This window comes from Scleropages formosus, chromosome 9, assembly GCF_900964775.1.
Source record: "Scleropages formosus chromosome 9, fSclFor1.1, whole genome shotgun sequence".
Lineage (NCBI taxonomy): Eukaryota > Metazoa > Chordata > Actinopteri > Osteoglossiformes > Osteoglossidae > Scleropages > Scleropages formosus.
Window position 1 is genome coordinate 28,049,116 of NC_041814.1, and position 13,421 is coordinate 28,062,536.

The window sequence follows — 13,421 nt, forward strand, 5'->3', positions numbered from 1 at the left end:
TGCGTGCCTCAAACCCCCTGCTCTCAGCCTGCAGGTAAAGAGGCTGCGATCGTTGTCTAGCAGGGGAGAGACACAGCTGTCTCCTGCCTGTGCCTCCGCCAAGTGACGTATGGCGGGCTGGTGTGAGGATGGAGGCCGGATGCCGTAGCTCTTCACGGGGTCGCGCGGGGGGGAGGGTCTCCCCGGGCAGGCCGCTTCAAAGCAACGGGGCAGTGTGCCCACAGCTCCATTGGCAATTTTAAATTACGCTTTAATTAGCGCCTCTGGATCGAGCGCGGAGCCTCGGTCCTGTCGGAAAATCGATTAGTCTTTGTAGAAGAAGCAGGAGGAGAAGACGTAGGGCCGGCGTGGCTGGAGAAGAACGATACGCCGCCATACACGGTGTGACCCCTGCAAATTAACGCGCGCCGGTCGTCTGGCTCTTTGACTGCGGAACCGTGTCCGGGTTGGGTTTACGTGTCAAAGACTCGTTACAAACGTCTCGATGGACTGATGAAAGGGAAGGGAAGAATCGCCCGTTGGACGCCGAACGCGTCTTCGTCCACGCTGGTCTGCGGTCCGCAGTGCGACACACTCCTGTCCTCCACATGTCCATCGCGGTTCCACGGCCACACCGTACTCTCATCACCTAATCGGACGCGGGCAATAATCTCGGAGTTGGGCGTCTTTCGACACACCTGGCTTTTGTCCCACATTACCCTTGTGACCTTAATTATGTGGGAAGAACTAAAGGCATTTAAATAAGGGAATGTAAAACCTCTATTAAAAAAAGGATGAAAATCTCCCGTTGCCAGATACAGTCGGACATGAGGCTGTTGTTTCTTCTTTATGGGACTGGAATTAGTCCAGCTGTCTAGGAGGGTGGTGAGAGAGACAGGTTTGCCGCAAAGGGAGACTCGGTACAGTCAGTTTAAACACCATGTCAGCAAATGGTCTCACTATAGATTTTTTTTTATTATATATTCAATCTTTTTTGTTTTTTTTGGAATTCCATTTGCTTTTTTTTTGCTTGTTCCTCTTATTGGTGCTCCTGTTACTGCCACGATTCTAACCCAAGACCACTTATCCCCATTAACTGGTGAATATTTATTTATGAAAACTAACCAAACATCCAACTTGATAATGAAATTACTTATCATATTTTTTCATTATATTTCATTCAACCCCATCCCCGTTCACCCCGGAATCACCTAAAGATAAGATAAGATTAGATAAAACTTTATTTATCCTGAAGGAAATTCTTGTGCCAGAGATTGCTCAAACAGAAAAATCACAACAATTAAACATATTAAAAGTAAAAAAAAAAAAAAAAAAGTACACGAAGTAAGAAAGCAAAGTGAAAGGTAGAAAGTGACACAATACATGATATTACACCTTATATTACATTATTATATTTAAATTTAAAAACAATTTAAAACAATTGCACATGATATTAAATGGTTATATTGCCGGTAATGTTGAAGAAGTAATGATATTGCACATAATAATTATACAATTATACTGTATACTGTACTAAATATCATAAGGAAAAAAATAGTACAATATGTTAAAACTTTTGCAGTGTTATCTTTCCTTGGATTGTTGCCAGAAAAATAATTTTCAAAATACAGTTTTTATTTCATCACCTGTCCACACTTTATCAACTTGCGTGTTGCAGCTGTAGTAGTAAAAATGACCCAGTATGTAAAAAGCGGCCGCACCATCCTACATCTGAAATAAATACTGATTTTACTGATGATTTCACAAAGTAAAGCTATCCCGATGGACTGGGCGGGCTGGCATGAGGAAGATGAAGGCGGTATATTACATTTAAATAAACGAATAATACGAAAATTAAAGCTCGCAGCCTCTCACGGTGTCTCTCACAGCTGCTCGGCACAATTTTCAAACGCAGCCTCGGTTTATTACCCTGAGCAGAATGTTCAGCGTCCTGGACCGGATCCAGCAGAAGGTATAAATGACAATCCAGACCGATTAACGATAAATGGGATTAATAACGTTGGACCGGGTGCACGAAAAACCAGATGATGGGAGACGAGTTTATTGCCCTTGTCTTTGATTTACTGTATTTCATGCGCTCCATTTACACTGGGCTCCGCTCCGTTATCTGTGGGTCCGGTACTTACGGTGTCATAACCTGTCTCATGTTCCAGACACTCTATACAGTATATGTATCGCTTAGGCCTGATATCCAGCCAAAACGCATCCGTGTATCGTCCAAATTAGAGTTATCGACTCCTTCTGAGAGGTCTGTTCCACTTTCTGATTCCAATTGTCTCAATGAAACCGTCTCCCCCTCCGCAGGATCTCCACGGAGCACTCGCCCAAGCTGCAGATCCGCAGCCATAGCTACCTGCGGGCGGTCAGCGAGGTCTCCATCAACCGTAGCCTGGACAGCCTGGACCCCGCGGGGCTCCTCGCGTCCCCCAAGTTCCGCTCGCGCAACGAGAGCTACATGAGGGCTATGAGCACCATCAGCCAGGTGGGTTCCTGCCCGACCGCTCGACCCAGATGCCTGTCGGAGGGGGAGGGGGCACCGTTTCGGGAATGTCAGGTCAAAGGCGCAGTCCATTTGTCGGGAAGAAACATGGAGCGTTAAATTGAACTGACAGCTCGCGAGAGGTGTTTACCTTCAGCTCCAGATGACAGGAGCTGAGTTTGCATCGCTAATTATGCAGGTGGGCACCGTACTCGCGGCACCCGCCCCCACCGGACCCACACACACACACACACACATGCACACTTCCTCGCTCCTGTTACATCGGTTTCCTCGGCGACACACCTAATTAAGCCCTTCCTAATTAAGCCTTCCCGCAACAGGCTCCCGCCCACCTCTACTTCTCGGAAAGGCGCTGCGTGTTCTGGACATTTGTGGATACGAGTGTTATTGGTGAGGGTCCCTGTGCCACATTCTGATGCTTCTTGTTAATGCAGAGCTTTAACAACAGAGGCCAGAGATAACAATGGGCCTTCATTAAGGGTCTTTGAGAATAGAAATGCTGCTACATTTTGAATGAAGACATAGAGATAGATAGATAGATAGATAGATAGATAGATAGATAGATAGATAGATAGATAGATAACACACAAGTAGTAACATAAAGGACACACAATAACCCTGGAAACCCACAGATCAAGTTTCGTGAAGTCTCACAGAGCTGTAATAAATAAAAAATATTTGGCATAAGTTACATTGAGCTACGTTAAAATTAAAATAACAGAAAAATAAGTTTTCTCCCCAAAGTCATTTTCAGACCCGATGGATTCATCGCATAAACGTTGTCTTGTTCGTCATCCTGTTATTGATCACCGACGCACCTGAACGCCAGACACGAGCTGTGAACTCTGGCACTCAGATTAAGCTAGTCCCGCGATCCCCTGCTGTTTGGATGCTCTTTGCTGCCACCTATCTGCAAGGCGGGTAAACACAGGTCACGCTCGTTCTGCTCCAAACTGAAATTTTAGAAAATAAACGTGAAGAAAATGCAGTTAAAAATATAAGTAAAAAATGTTCATATCTTCGAAAATTTTTAACACGAGGATACACTTTATTTCTTATCCTGTATCAGGACTGAGGGACTTCCTCTTACGGACTCCAAGTCCCTCAGTCCTGACACAGGATGAAAAATAAAGGCAGCAGGCAGCAACCTCAGGGGAGAAGCTGGTAGGCTCGTCGAGGTGTGTTCAAGCGCTTATCATTTTTTATCTGTTTTTTCCCATTGCTCTCCGTCTCCATCTGCGCAGGTGAGCGAGGTGGAGGTCAACGGGCAGTTTGAGTCGGTGTGCGAGTCCGTGTTCAGCGAGCTGGAATCACAGGCGGTGGACGCGCTCGACCTGCCGCTGCCCGGACACTTCCGCATGCGCAGCCACAGCTACGTACGTGCCATCGACCAGGGATGCTCGCAGGATGGGGAGGCAGCACCACGGCAGGCCGTCTCACCGCCCCGAACTGCCACCACCGTCAGGACCATCCAGAGTAGCACAGGTCAGTGAACCCACACCCCGCACCCCGGACTACTGCGTGTGTGCTGGCACTGCCGACGAGGTAGCGTAAATAAACAGTATGCTGGCTACCGAAATTACAACCAAAACTGGGACCGATTGTCTGTTTGTAACTCGTTCTGTTCGTAACTCTAAAGTCACTTTCACCACCAATGCCAGAATCAATGAAAGAGTCAATTAAAAATGTCCCTCAAGTTATTTGCAGGTAAGGTTTTGTAAAAAATCTTATGCATAGTCATTAATAAATGGAGGAAAAAAAAAAAACTTTTTATTTGATCTTTCTTTGTTAATTTTGAGTGACTTTAAAATCAAAAGCAATTTAAGGCATTTGTTTATAAAAATACGTAAAGTCTAACAACGCCTATTGAGCGTCAGCTGTTGACTAATGAGATAAACATGAGCAGCTTTCCTCATATCGTTATTAATCACCAGGGTTCACCAAAACTAGACATGACCTGTAAACACCGTGGAAGCGAACAGATTTAAGGCGATCTCAGGCTGCTATTCTTCTTGGGTGCCCTTTACTGCCATCTATGGGTTCGGAAGGTAATAGATGATAAATAAATACACCGGGAAATGTGTGGGTGTTTGAAAAGAAGAAAGGATCTACTGACTGCTTCCCTTTGGAGGTCGTTTGGGTTTTCAGGTTGGTGTGATAACCCTGCACTACCGGGAGGGGACAGACATTTGTTGTTGTTCTTGTTAATGTTGAGGACAGGGGTTCAGCACAAGGCACCTCCACACTTCACATACACTGGCAGGATTCGGTGGCGGCATGTCTTTGATCCTCTACTTTATTTGGCGTCTTAAACGCATTGTCACTGCCGAGGCCAGGAGAAGTAGGGATTGGACCCAAGTACGGGCAGGCAAAAACAGAGGTCGTGGACAGGAGTGGGTCTTGGAGGCGCGGATGTCGTTTCCAGGGGCAAAGCAAAACTCAGTAACCATGAGATCAAGCAAGGGTCAGAAACCAGGAGAGTCAAAACACGAAACAGAGAACTGGGTACGGGGAGAAGACTGCTGAATGCCGCAAAGCTACGTAGGGAGGCGTTTGCAAGATTCCGCACCCGGTACCAGGACGGCACCGCCTTTATACCTGGCCGGGCTGATTGGTACCAGATGTTGCTGTTGTGCTCACAGGTGTGGGCGTGACACACATTCCATCCTTGCAGCCTCAGTACATTTACGTTTATTTATTAAGTAGACGCTTTTCTCCGAAGCAAATTCCAATGAACTCTATGTAGCGTTATCAGCCCACACACCTTATTTACCAGGGTAACATATACTGCTAGATACACTACTTCAAGTGGGTCACTCATCCATACATCAGTGGAACACACACACTATGGGGGAACCTGAACAGCATGCCTTTGGACTGTGGGGGGAAACCAGAGCACCCACAAAAAAGACAAGGCAAAAACACACAAACTCCACACAGACTGAAGGGGGGTCGAACCCACATCCTCTCGTACCCCCCCCCCGTGCTCAACTTGCTGTGCCACCATGCTGCCTGCTACACCTTGTCTACCTGCTGTCAGGGTTACATCTGGCCAGTTAACGACCACTGGCACGTTCACAATTAAGTCGAGAGGACTGCTGAAACTGCGCAGTCAAGTTGCCCTGATTCCAAGCAAACAATAATATAACATTAGGATTCCATTCCGACGGTAACCAGTGATCCTCTTCTTGCATGACGAGCCGCACGAGCTATTATGAGATGTGGGACTGAGCCGTGTGACGATTCCCGCCTGCTTTTGATGGTATTGATTTGCGGGGCAGGGCACGCTGGAGCTCAGGCAACCCAACCTCCCCAAATCAGCATTTCTGCAGAAAACAAATGTGTGAAAAGTGATGAATAATAGATGGTGCTCATCTCCAAAGGGACGCGGGCGATGTGTTATCGTGGGGGTTGGGGGGTGAGGCCGGTGAGGAGAAACTGCCCAGGGTGAAGGGCTCTGTGTGGCGGCGGGGGTGGAACACGGTCCGCAGGAGTGCGGGCAGACGTTTGGAGGCGGTCGCCACGACGACGCTTCATCCGTCTCCCATGTGAAGGGTCCCGACTTCATCAATCCGGCCAGACGGTAGTGGGATCGATACAAAGGGTTTAACCAGGAATAACCCGAGTGCATTTAACACCTGGATCACGCACTAATGGGTTAGTTTAAGAAACAACAACAAAAACAACAACAACAGCAACTCTAAGCCTGGCCCAGGCAGAGCTGTGAAGGAACTGGACTCTAACCCAGAGGCTGCTAGTTCAAACAGGGGGGCCCTTTGGTTGTACCATTGAGGGCTGTTGTTACACCACAATGCTGTAGGGAAGCATTGAAGGTGGGCAAGAGCGTGAGCCGTGTAAGTCGCCGTCAACTGAAGCGTACACGAAAGCATCAGCGAGTAAACGAAACGCCGCTCCGACTCCGGAACGGGTGGGAAACCGCGTTTGCGCCGGTCGGCAAATTCGCTCCTGCTCAGCATCGGCGGCATTTAAAGTGCGGCGCTCATCAAAGCAGCTCATCAAAAGCCTTGTTTCCCGACTCGCCGAACCCAAACAAACATCCCCGGGGCTGATGGGTACGACGCACACGCCTCGCACCAAAGAAAAAGCAGCGGTGCCATCCTGATGTGGGCAATCAGGCCTATTGAGGAAAGGCACTCGAACCTGGACGCCAACACCGCCGCTTGGGTTCGTACGGTAAATAAAGGACGGGCCGGGGAGGAGGGGAGCCGATGATGTAAAACAGTCGTCCAAATGGTACACGTCATAGGATGTTGTAATATTTTTTTAAATAATAATAATAATAATAATAATAATAATAATAATAGGACTTGTTTACCGTGATCTGAAGTGATTACATCATTAAAATTGTAATTATTAAATAACTGAAAAACCATAGTACAGGCCTTTGTGCTGTTTGGGACCCAGCGAAGTGATATGTACATTAAAATGAATTATTATTTATTCATTTATGTGTCACTTTTCTCCAACTTACGGTGTGACGTTTAAATGTTACTGCACTTTTTTCACTTATTCACTCAATAATGCAGCAGGTACATTTTTACCACATCGCTTCAGGACAGGTACTTTGCTCTGGGGGACCTGCAGCACAAGCAGGTATTCGAACCCGAGCCCTCCGATCGCAAAGCGACCTGCTGCCGCTGTGCCGCCTGCTTTACCGGCCCCTTAACTTGTTTTGCGAGACTGAATTAAATGCTGCCGTAATTGGTAAACAATTTAGGCCCATTTAAGCTGTCAAGTTGTTTGTCATATAAAATTCAGACTTAATTCATATTTAATTTTCATTAAGCTTTTCCAAGAGCATTTAAAATGAATCAATACATGCTGGGATAGTAATTAAGTATGCAGCTTCATTCGGCGGAAATATGGCAAGTGCTGACGCTCACTGACGGGGGTGTGGGAGTAGGTTCTCGCCCTCATGAGGGTCTCATGTCGGTAACGCACCCCCTACCGGGACACTGACCTCGTGAACTAGTTAGCACTGACACTCTACTTTCATACGCTCGTGTGTGTTGTTACCACGGTAAGGAGCCTTTAAGGTGTCCTTAAAATTATTTTAATACGGAACATGTCTTGTTCCTTCGCACCAAAATTTTACCTGTCTGTTGAGGAGCCGGGAGGGAGTTAACTGTTGTACCACAGTGTAAGGTACAGCACTTACCCCGAGTAATAAATACTCAGGAATGTACACTGTTTTTACACATATTCACAGTGCAGGCACTTCTGTGAAAAAAAAAAAAAATCTACGTGCATTGATTTACCCATTTACACAGCTGGGTAATTTTTACTGTATCAGTTCAGGGTGAGTACCGTGATCACGGGTACTGCAGCGGGAGATAGGATCCAAACCTGGGTTCTTCAAGCGCAAAGGGAGGTGGTCAACTGCTCCCACTTGACATTCAGAGCTCTGAGGTGTCAACTCCCAGTCGGTGTTGGAGCTCAGAGTGCAGTTCGTGGCGACTCAAACAGTTCCGCTCCCTTATAAGACGAAATATGCAGAGGCAGCATGGCGGTACAGCAGAGGGGATGTGGGTTCAATTCCTGCTCATTCTGTGTGGAGTTTGCATGTTCTCTGGGTGCTCTGGTTTCCTCCCACGCTCCAAAGACATGCTGTTCAGGTTCACCATAGTGTGTGAGTGACAGAGAGAGTGTGTGTGTTCCACGGATGTATGGATGAGTGACCCAGTGTAAGTAGTGTACCTAGCAGTGTAAGTCACCGCGGTGAATAAGGTGTGTGGGATCATAACACTACATAGAGTTCATTGGAAGTTGCTTTGCAGAAAAGCGTCTGATAAATAAATAAATGTAAGTGTATTTATTCCTCTTAATTTTTTCAGGAAATATGTAAGGTTACTGTGTTTATAGAGATGCTGGCTACTGAAGTGCTTTTAGTGTTTTGATTTTAATGGATCCTAAGAGTTTTATGTGTATGTAGAATCCTTTCATCTTTGGAGGCTCTGGATTTATTCTGTATTAATTTTTATCATCATTATTATTTATTGCTTTTGTGTTTTTATCTAGAATGCCACAGGTGTACAAGTGACCTCTGTCATTTATAGGTGAATTCCTGTGGTTTTGTTTTTTATTTATTTATTTTTAATTGAGTGTGATTGGTGTTCTTTATTATTTTGGAGTTTGATAAAGGAAGAAAATGTAGGCAGCAAGGATGAATGTCGAGTGGAATGAGAGGACTACGCACATACATTTATTTAGCAAACGCTTTTCTCCAAAGCGACTTCCAATGAACTCTATGTAGTGTTACGATCCAACACACCTTATTCACTGTGGTAACTTACACTGCTAGATACACTACCTACAGTGGGTCACTCATCCATACATCAGTGGAACACACACACACACTCTCTCTGTGTCACTCACACATTAGGGGGGAGCCTGAGCAGCATGTCTTTGGAGTGTGGGAGGAAACCAGAGCACCCGGAAGACTTACACTGCTAGATACACTACTTACACTGGGTCACTCATCCATACATCAGTGGAACCCACACACTCTCTCTGTCACTGTTATTCCTCCCCTTCTGCCTCGCTGCAAGGTGCCATTTATTGCATGTGCCCCGTCCACGTGAGACCACAATCCTGCTGGTCAGCGCTGGGTCTCCTCACTGTCTCGGTTCGAGCGAAACGAAGCCATGGAGCCCTTCCACGCTTTCCTGCCGGAACCGGAACCGGCGACGCGCTGCTTGACCATTGCATAACGTGGACGTCGAACCCTCAGGACGGCCCTGCCGTTGTGCCCCAGGGCAGCTCATTGAACACGAATGGCTTCGGGGGAAATGTGTAGCTGCTCGAGTGCAGATGGTAATTTAAAGCGCTCTTGGGCGCAGCCCAGATTGAATCCCCTCGCAAGGCATCAAGCAGTAATCCCGAGATGTGTTCCCAGGGTCTTTCCCTGCGAGAGGCCAGCAAATAGCAAGGAAACACAACAGATGTGGTTCACGTTTGTGACCAGCGAGCGACAAAGCAGCAGAAGCCTGCCGGGATCAGCCAGATCTCTTGGGGAGAGTTTCCGGAAGGTGCCGAGGACGGCCGAGCGCGCGCCGGCCATCGAGATTTTTCAGCAAGGACCCTGATGAAAAATTGACTGCTTCTCCAAAACCTTCTCCAGCCCCCCCACCGCTCCACTTCATTCTGGGATATAATCAGTCCCTGCAGTCGTCTTTGGACGTGCGAATCACAAATAATTAAAAGGGCCCGACTTACATAACCTGTAGTTTGAGAGCAGATAGAGCAGTTTACACCGCTGCTGGCGTGTAAGCACCGCAGTAACACCACGTCATGCCGCTGTTCCACGTACGCGTCGTACGTCTCACGACCAGACATGTCCAGCAGCTGCACGGAAATTTTCGATGCATCAGTTCATCCGGTGACTTATTATTAATAACCGTTATTCATCTGACACCGTTGTTCCTGGCGACTCACAGTGTGAACTTTGTACTGTAAGACACTTGCAGTGATTTACCATTTATAGAGCAGTCCTGCTTTGGCTCCTCTGCGGAAAGGAGGTTTCTCGGGGCGGGACTAGCTGACCACGATCCCTCAGGGTGTCTTGGAATTAAATAAATGCACTAGAATAAGTATTCACTTGGGATGAGAAATTATTCATGGGATGACAAATGAAATGGTGCAGGTGTCTTGGGTACCTGGTCACACTTCAGCTTTATAAGCGCTTCCCTTGTCTACCAGTAGGAGGCAGTCATCTGCTCCCGTTGCCACAGCCCAAGCACCACATGAACAAAGGTCAGAGGAGAAAGCAAAGATATGAGCGCATCTCGGAATATATATAAAGAGCTCACAAGGCAGAGGTTTGGTGCACAGCAGAGATGAAAAGCTCAGATCCCGAGCGAATAGAAATTCTGTATCAATTACAACTCACATTTTATGCAGCATATCAGCAGAAATCTCAAAAAATTGTGATTTTTCACATCGGTTTGTCTTATTTATTATTTGCCATGTGTACTTTTAATTTATGTGGACACAAGGGGTGGCACGGTAGAACAGTGAGTAGCACCGCTGTCTCAGCATCTGGGGGGTGTGAGAGGACATGGGTTCGATCCGCAGTCACTCTGTGGGGAGTTTGCATGTTCTCCCTGTATCCGTGTGGGTTTGGCCTTGCGATGGACTGGTGTGCTGTCCAGGGTGTACCCTTGCACCCAATGTTTTTTGGATAGGCTCCACCTCCCTGCGACCCTGTTTGGGACAGGCGGTTATTGAAGTTGGACTGGATTGAATTGGGGCCGTGAGGTGGAAGCAAAGCAGCTGTACCAGTGGTGGGCAGCCTCATGATGCAGCAAACAGCAAACAAGTGCTGGCACCCCCCCATAATTCATGGCGCCGTTTCCTCCTTCTCGAACCTCGGTCTTGAAGGCGCTGCTGATCACAACGCACGGTACCTGCCAACCTTTCACAGAGGTTGTCACAGTTCTTCAAGGGGCCTTCAGCCCAGAGCCGCTGGTCCTGTTCAAGAGCTCCATCTCTCTCCGCACTTCTTCTGCTCATCACTTTTACCTGCACCGCAATCATGACGGACTGCAGAGAACAGCTTGATGCGAGTCTCGCCCCAAATCCCCCCCCCGCTTCATCTTGATTTACAAAGGCGGATGTGACGCGCTGGGGAAATATACATATAGATACGTAAATATATATATGTATTACGGACGTTAACTGAGAGTAACTGCAATTGCCCTGTTTAACTCATGTCTGGCAGAGGAGCGCCCCCTGCAGGGTGCGGGCAGCAGCGCAGCCCGGGTTTCCTCTCGATGGGTGTTGGAGCGCCGCGCATTTGGCGGAACGAGAGAAAATGTCCAAATCGGTGACGTCACTAGGGGGGGTGCGGGGGGTGCGGACCGCTGCCGGTGACACCAAAATGAGTGTCTGTGAAATGTTTGTGCAGTGTTTCAGCACAAATGTATTATTTTTATAAAAATATCCCTTTAGTTCGTTATAAGAACAAGAACATGTTTGGTAATAAAGCCCAGTTTACATGTATCAATATTCCTACAAGGAAGGATAAAACTCTGCGCTCATTCACTTTTTGAACCTTCCAATGCGCTCCGCTCACGGCTCTCATCATTACCCAATTACAATTGCAATTACAACGACAATTACAATTACAGTTACAGTTACAGTGACGCTTCCGATCACGTGGATTCGTCTCCACGCGCTCTTGTTTCCGTCGACGCTCCTGTTTTTATAGTCGCTGATTTTCTCCCATTTTCTGGTGTTTTAGCTACAATATTGTGGTAATTAGTATCTACGAACCTGTATCGATAACATAAAATAACATGATTTTGATGTAGTTCCTAAACGTTTTTACTTCGAATTCTATTGTTTTCTTACCAAATTTTCACTTTAACCACATGAAAGTATGTAAATTTAGTAAATGTAAATACATTTAGGCTGTGTGTTTGATACTGTAATTTAAAGGTGTAATTTTAATTTTGCTGGTTGTTTATGTCACCACTACTGTAATTACATTCAGTGATACAGGGGAACTACGATTTACGAGTAACATTAGTAGAAAAAACATCATGACTAGGATTCTGTGTGGTCTGGTAGGGGAGGAGGTCCATGGGGGGGGGGGGGGGGGGGTGACACCATGATTTACCGCACTGGGTAACACCAACCCCTAGTGACGCCACTGCCGCTGTGTGACTTTCATTTTTTAATAGAGTTTCATTAATTGCAGAGGGAGATATATTTGCCCCACAGGTTGAGATGAAGGCGCAGAACACGAAGAAAACCCGTTTCTGCCGCTCTGTCCTCTCACTCACGTGAACTCTGTCTGTTTTGGGGTCGAAGCCGCACAATTTACAAAATTAATGGACAGTAATCAATAAATCGGTTACAAATAACTCTAGTGATGTTTTTTTTTCCTCCTCACACTGCGAAATTTATTCGTGGGATTATTCCGAACACTTATCTGCTGCCCGGATTCCCGAGGCGGACGCGTGCGGCTCCGTCCCTCGCGAGCGCGAGAGCGCGGCGCGTCCCCGTCATTCCGCGGGAGTCGCGCTTCACCGCTTCGCCGCTTTACCGCTTGCGCGTGGCGCACTTCGGTCCGCGTGATGTGTGAGAGCTGGATCCGCCTCTGTGAGTACACCGGGGACAGGTGTGTGCGCGCGCGCGCGCGTGTGTGTGTGTGTGTGTGTGTGCGCGCGCGTGGGAGTGTGTGTGTGGCTCTCTCTCTCTCTCTCTGTGTTTCTGCTTACTCATCCTGCTCTTCTTTCCTCCTCGCACCGAAAACAATACACAGTAGAGTACAGCAGAGTACAGTAGAGTACAGTGTGACGCGCTCTCCAGTTTACCCGGTTTGTGCGCTTTACGCAAATCATCATGACTCCAGAAATATGTATTTCACAGATTGTAGCGAAAATGAGTTGTAGCTGAGCGACAGCGAGGGAGTTACATCCGTCCTTCGTCGGCTCATCTCCCACTCACTGGAGTCCCGGGCAGCATCTTCTTAGGGACAGAACAGAGTAAAACAGAGTAAATAGTTGTTGTGTCTCTTTTTCTCTTGTTCTCTCTCTTTCACACACACGGTTTATATCATAATATGTATTATTATTATTATTATTATTATTATTGTATTTCCTCTCAGCGAGTAGCTGCAGGGCCATCCTGATGACAGTAATTTTCATAACAGTACTGTGTGTCCAGTTGATTATGACTCTAATTAACCCTTTCAGTTGTAATGGCTGGAACTGAAAGTACTGCAGTAAGTACAGTGATGACTGCAGTCTGGCAGGAATAGAAATATCTGTCATGAAATAGTATTTATTTTTCCATCCCACTTTGACAACGTTCACTGTAAACCTGCTCCTAAACTTCCTGTTTATTGAAGTTCAATTGCTAGGGGTGTGGTGGCGCGGTGGGTTGGACCACAGTC

The 13,421-nt window shown here is 46.9% G+C and overlaps 1 protein-coding gene across 2 annotated transcripts in view; it reads left to right on the forward strand.

The window, feature by feature from the left end:
* LOC108937053 (disks large-associated protein 1-like) overlaps positions 1-13,421 on the forward strand; it is a 141,752-nt gene that overhangs the window by 103,511 nt on the left and 24,820 nt on the right. For both annotated transcript variants that reach the window (XM_029254753.1, XM_029254754.1), the window contains 2 exons: positions 2,305-2,482; positions 3,745-3,985. In XM_029254753.1, the coding sequence (XP_029110586.1) occupies positions 2,305-2,482; positions 3,745-3,985 (419 nt within the window). The remainder of the gene's footprint in view (positions 1-2,304; positions 2,483-3,744; positions 3,986-13,421) is intronic.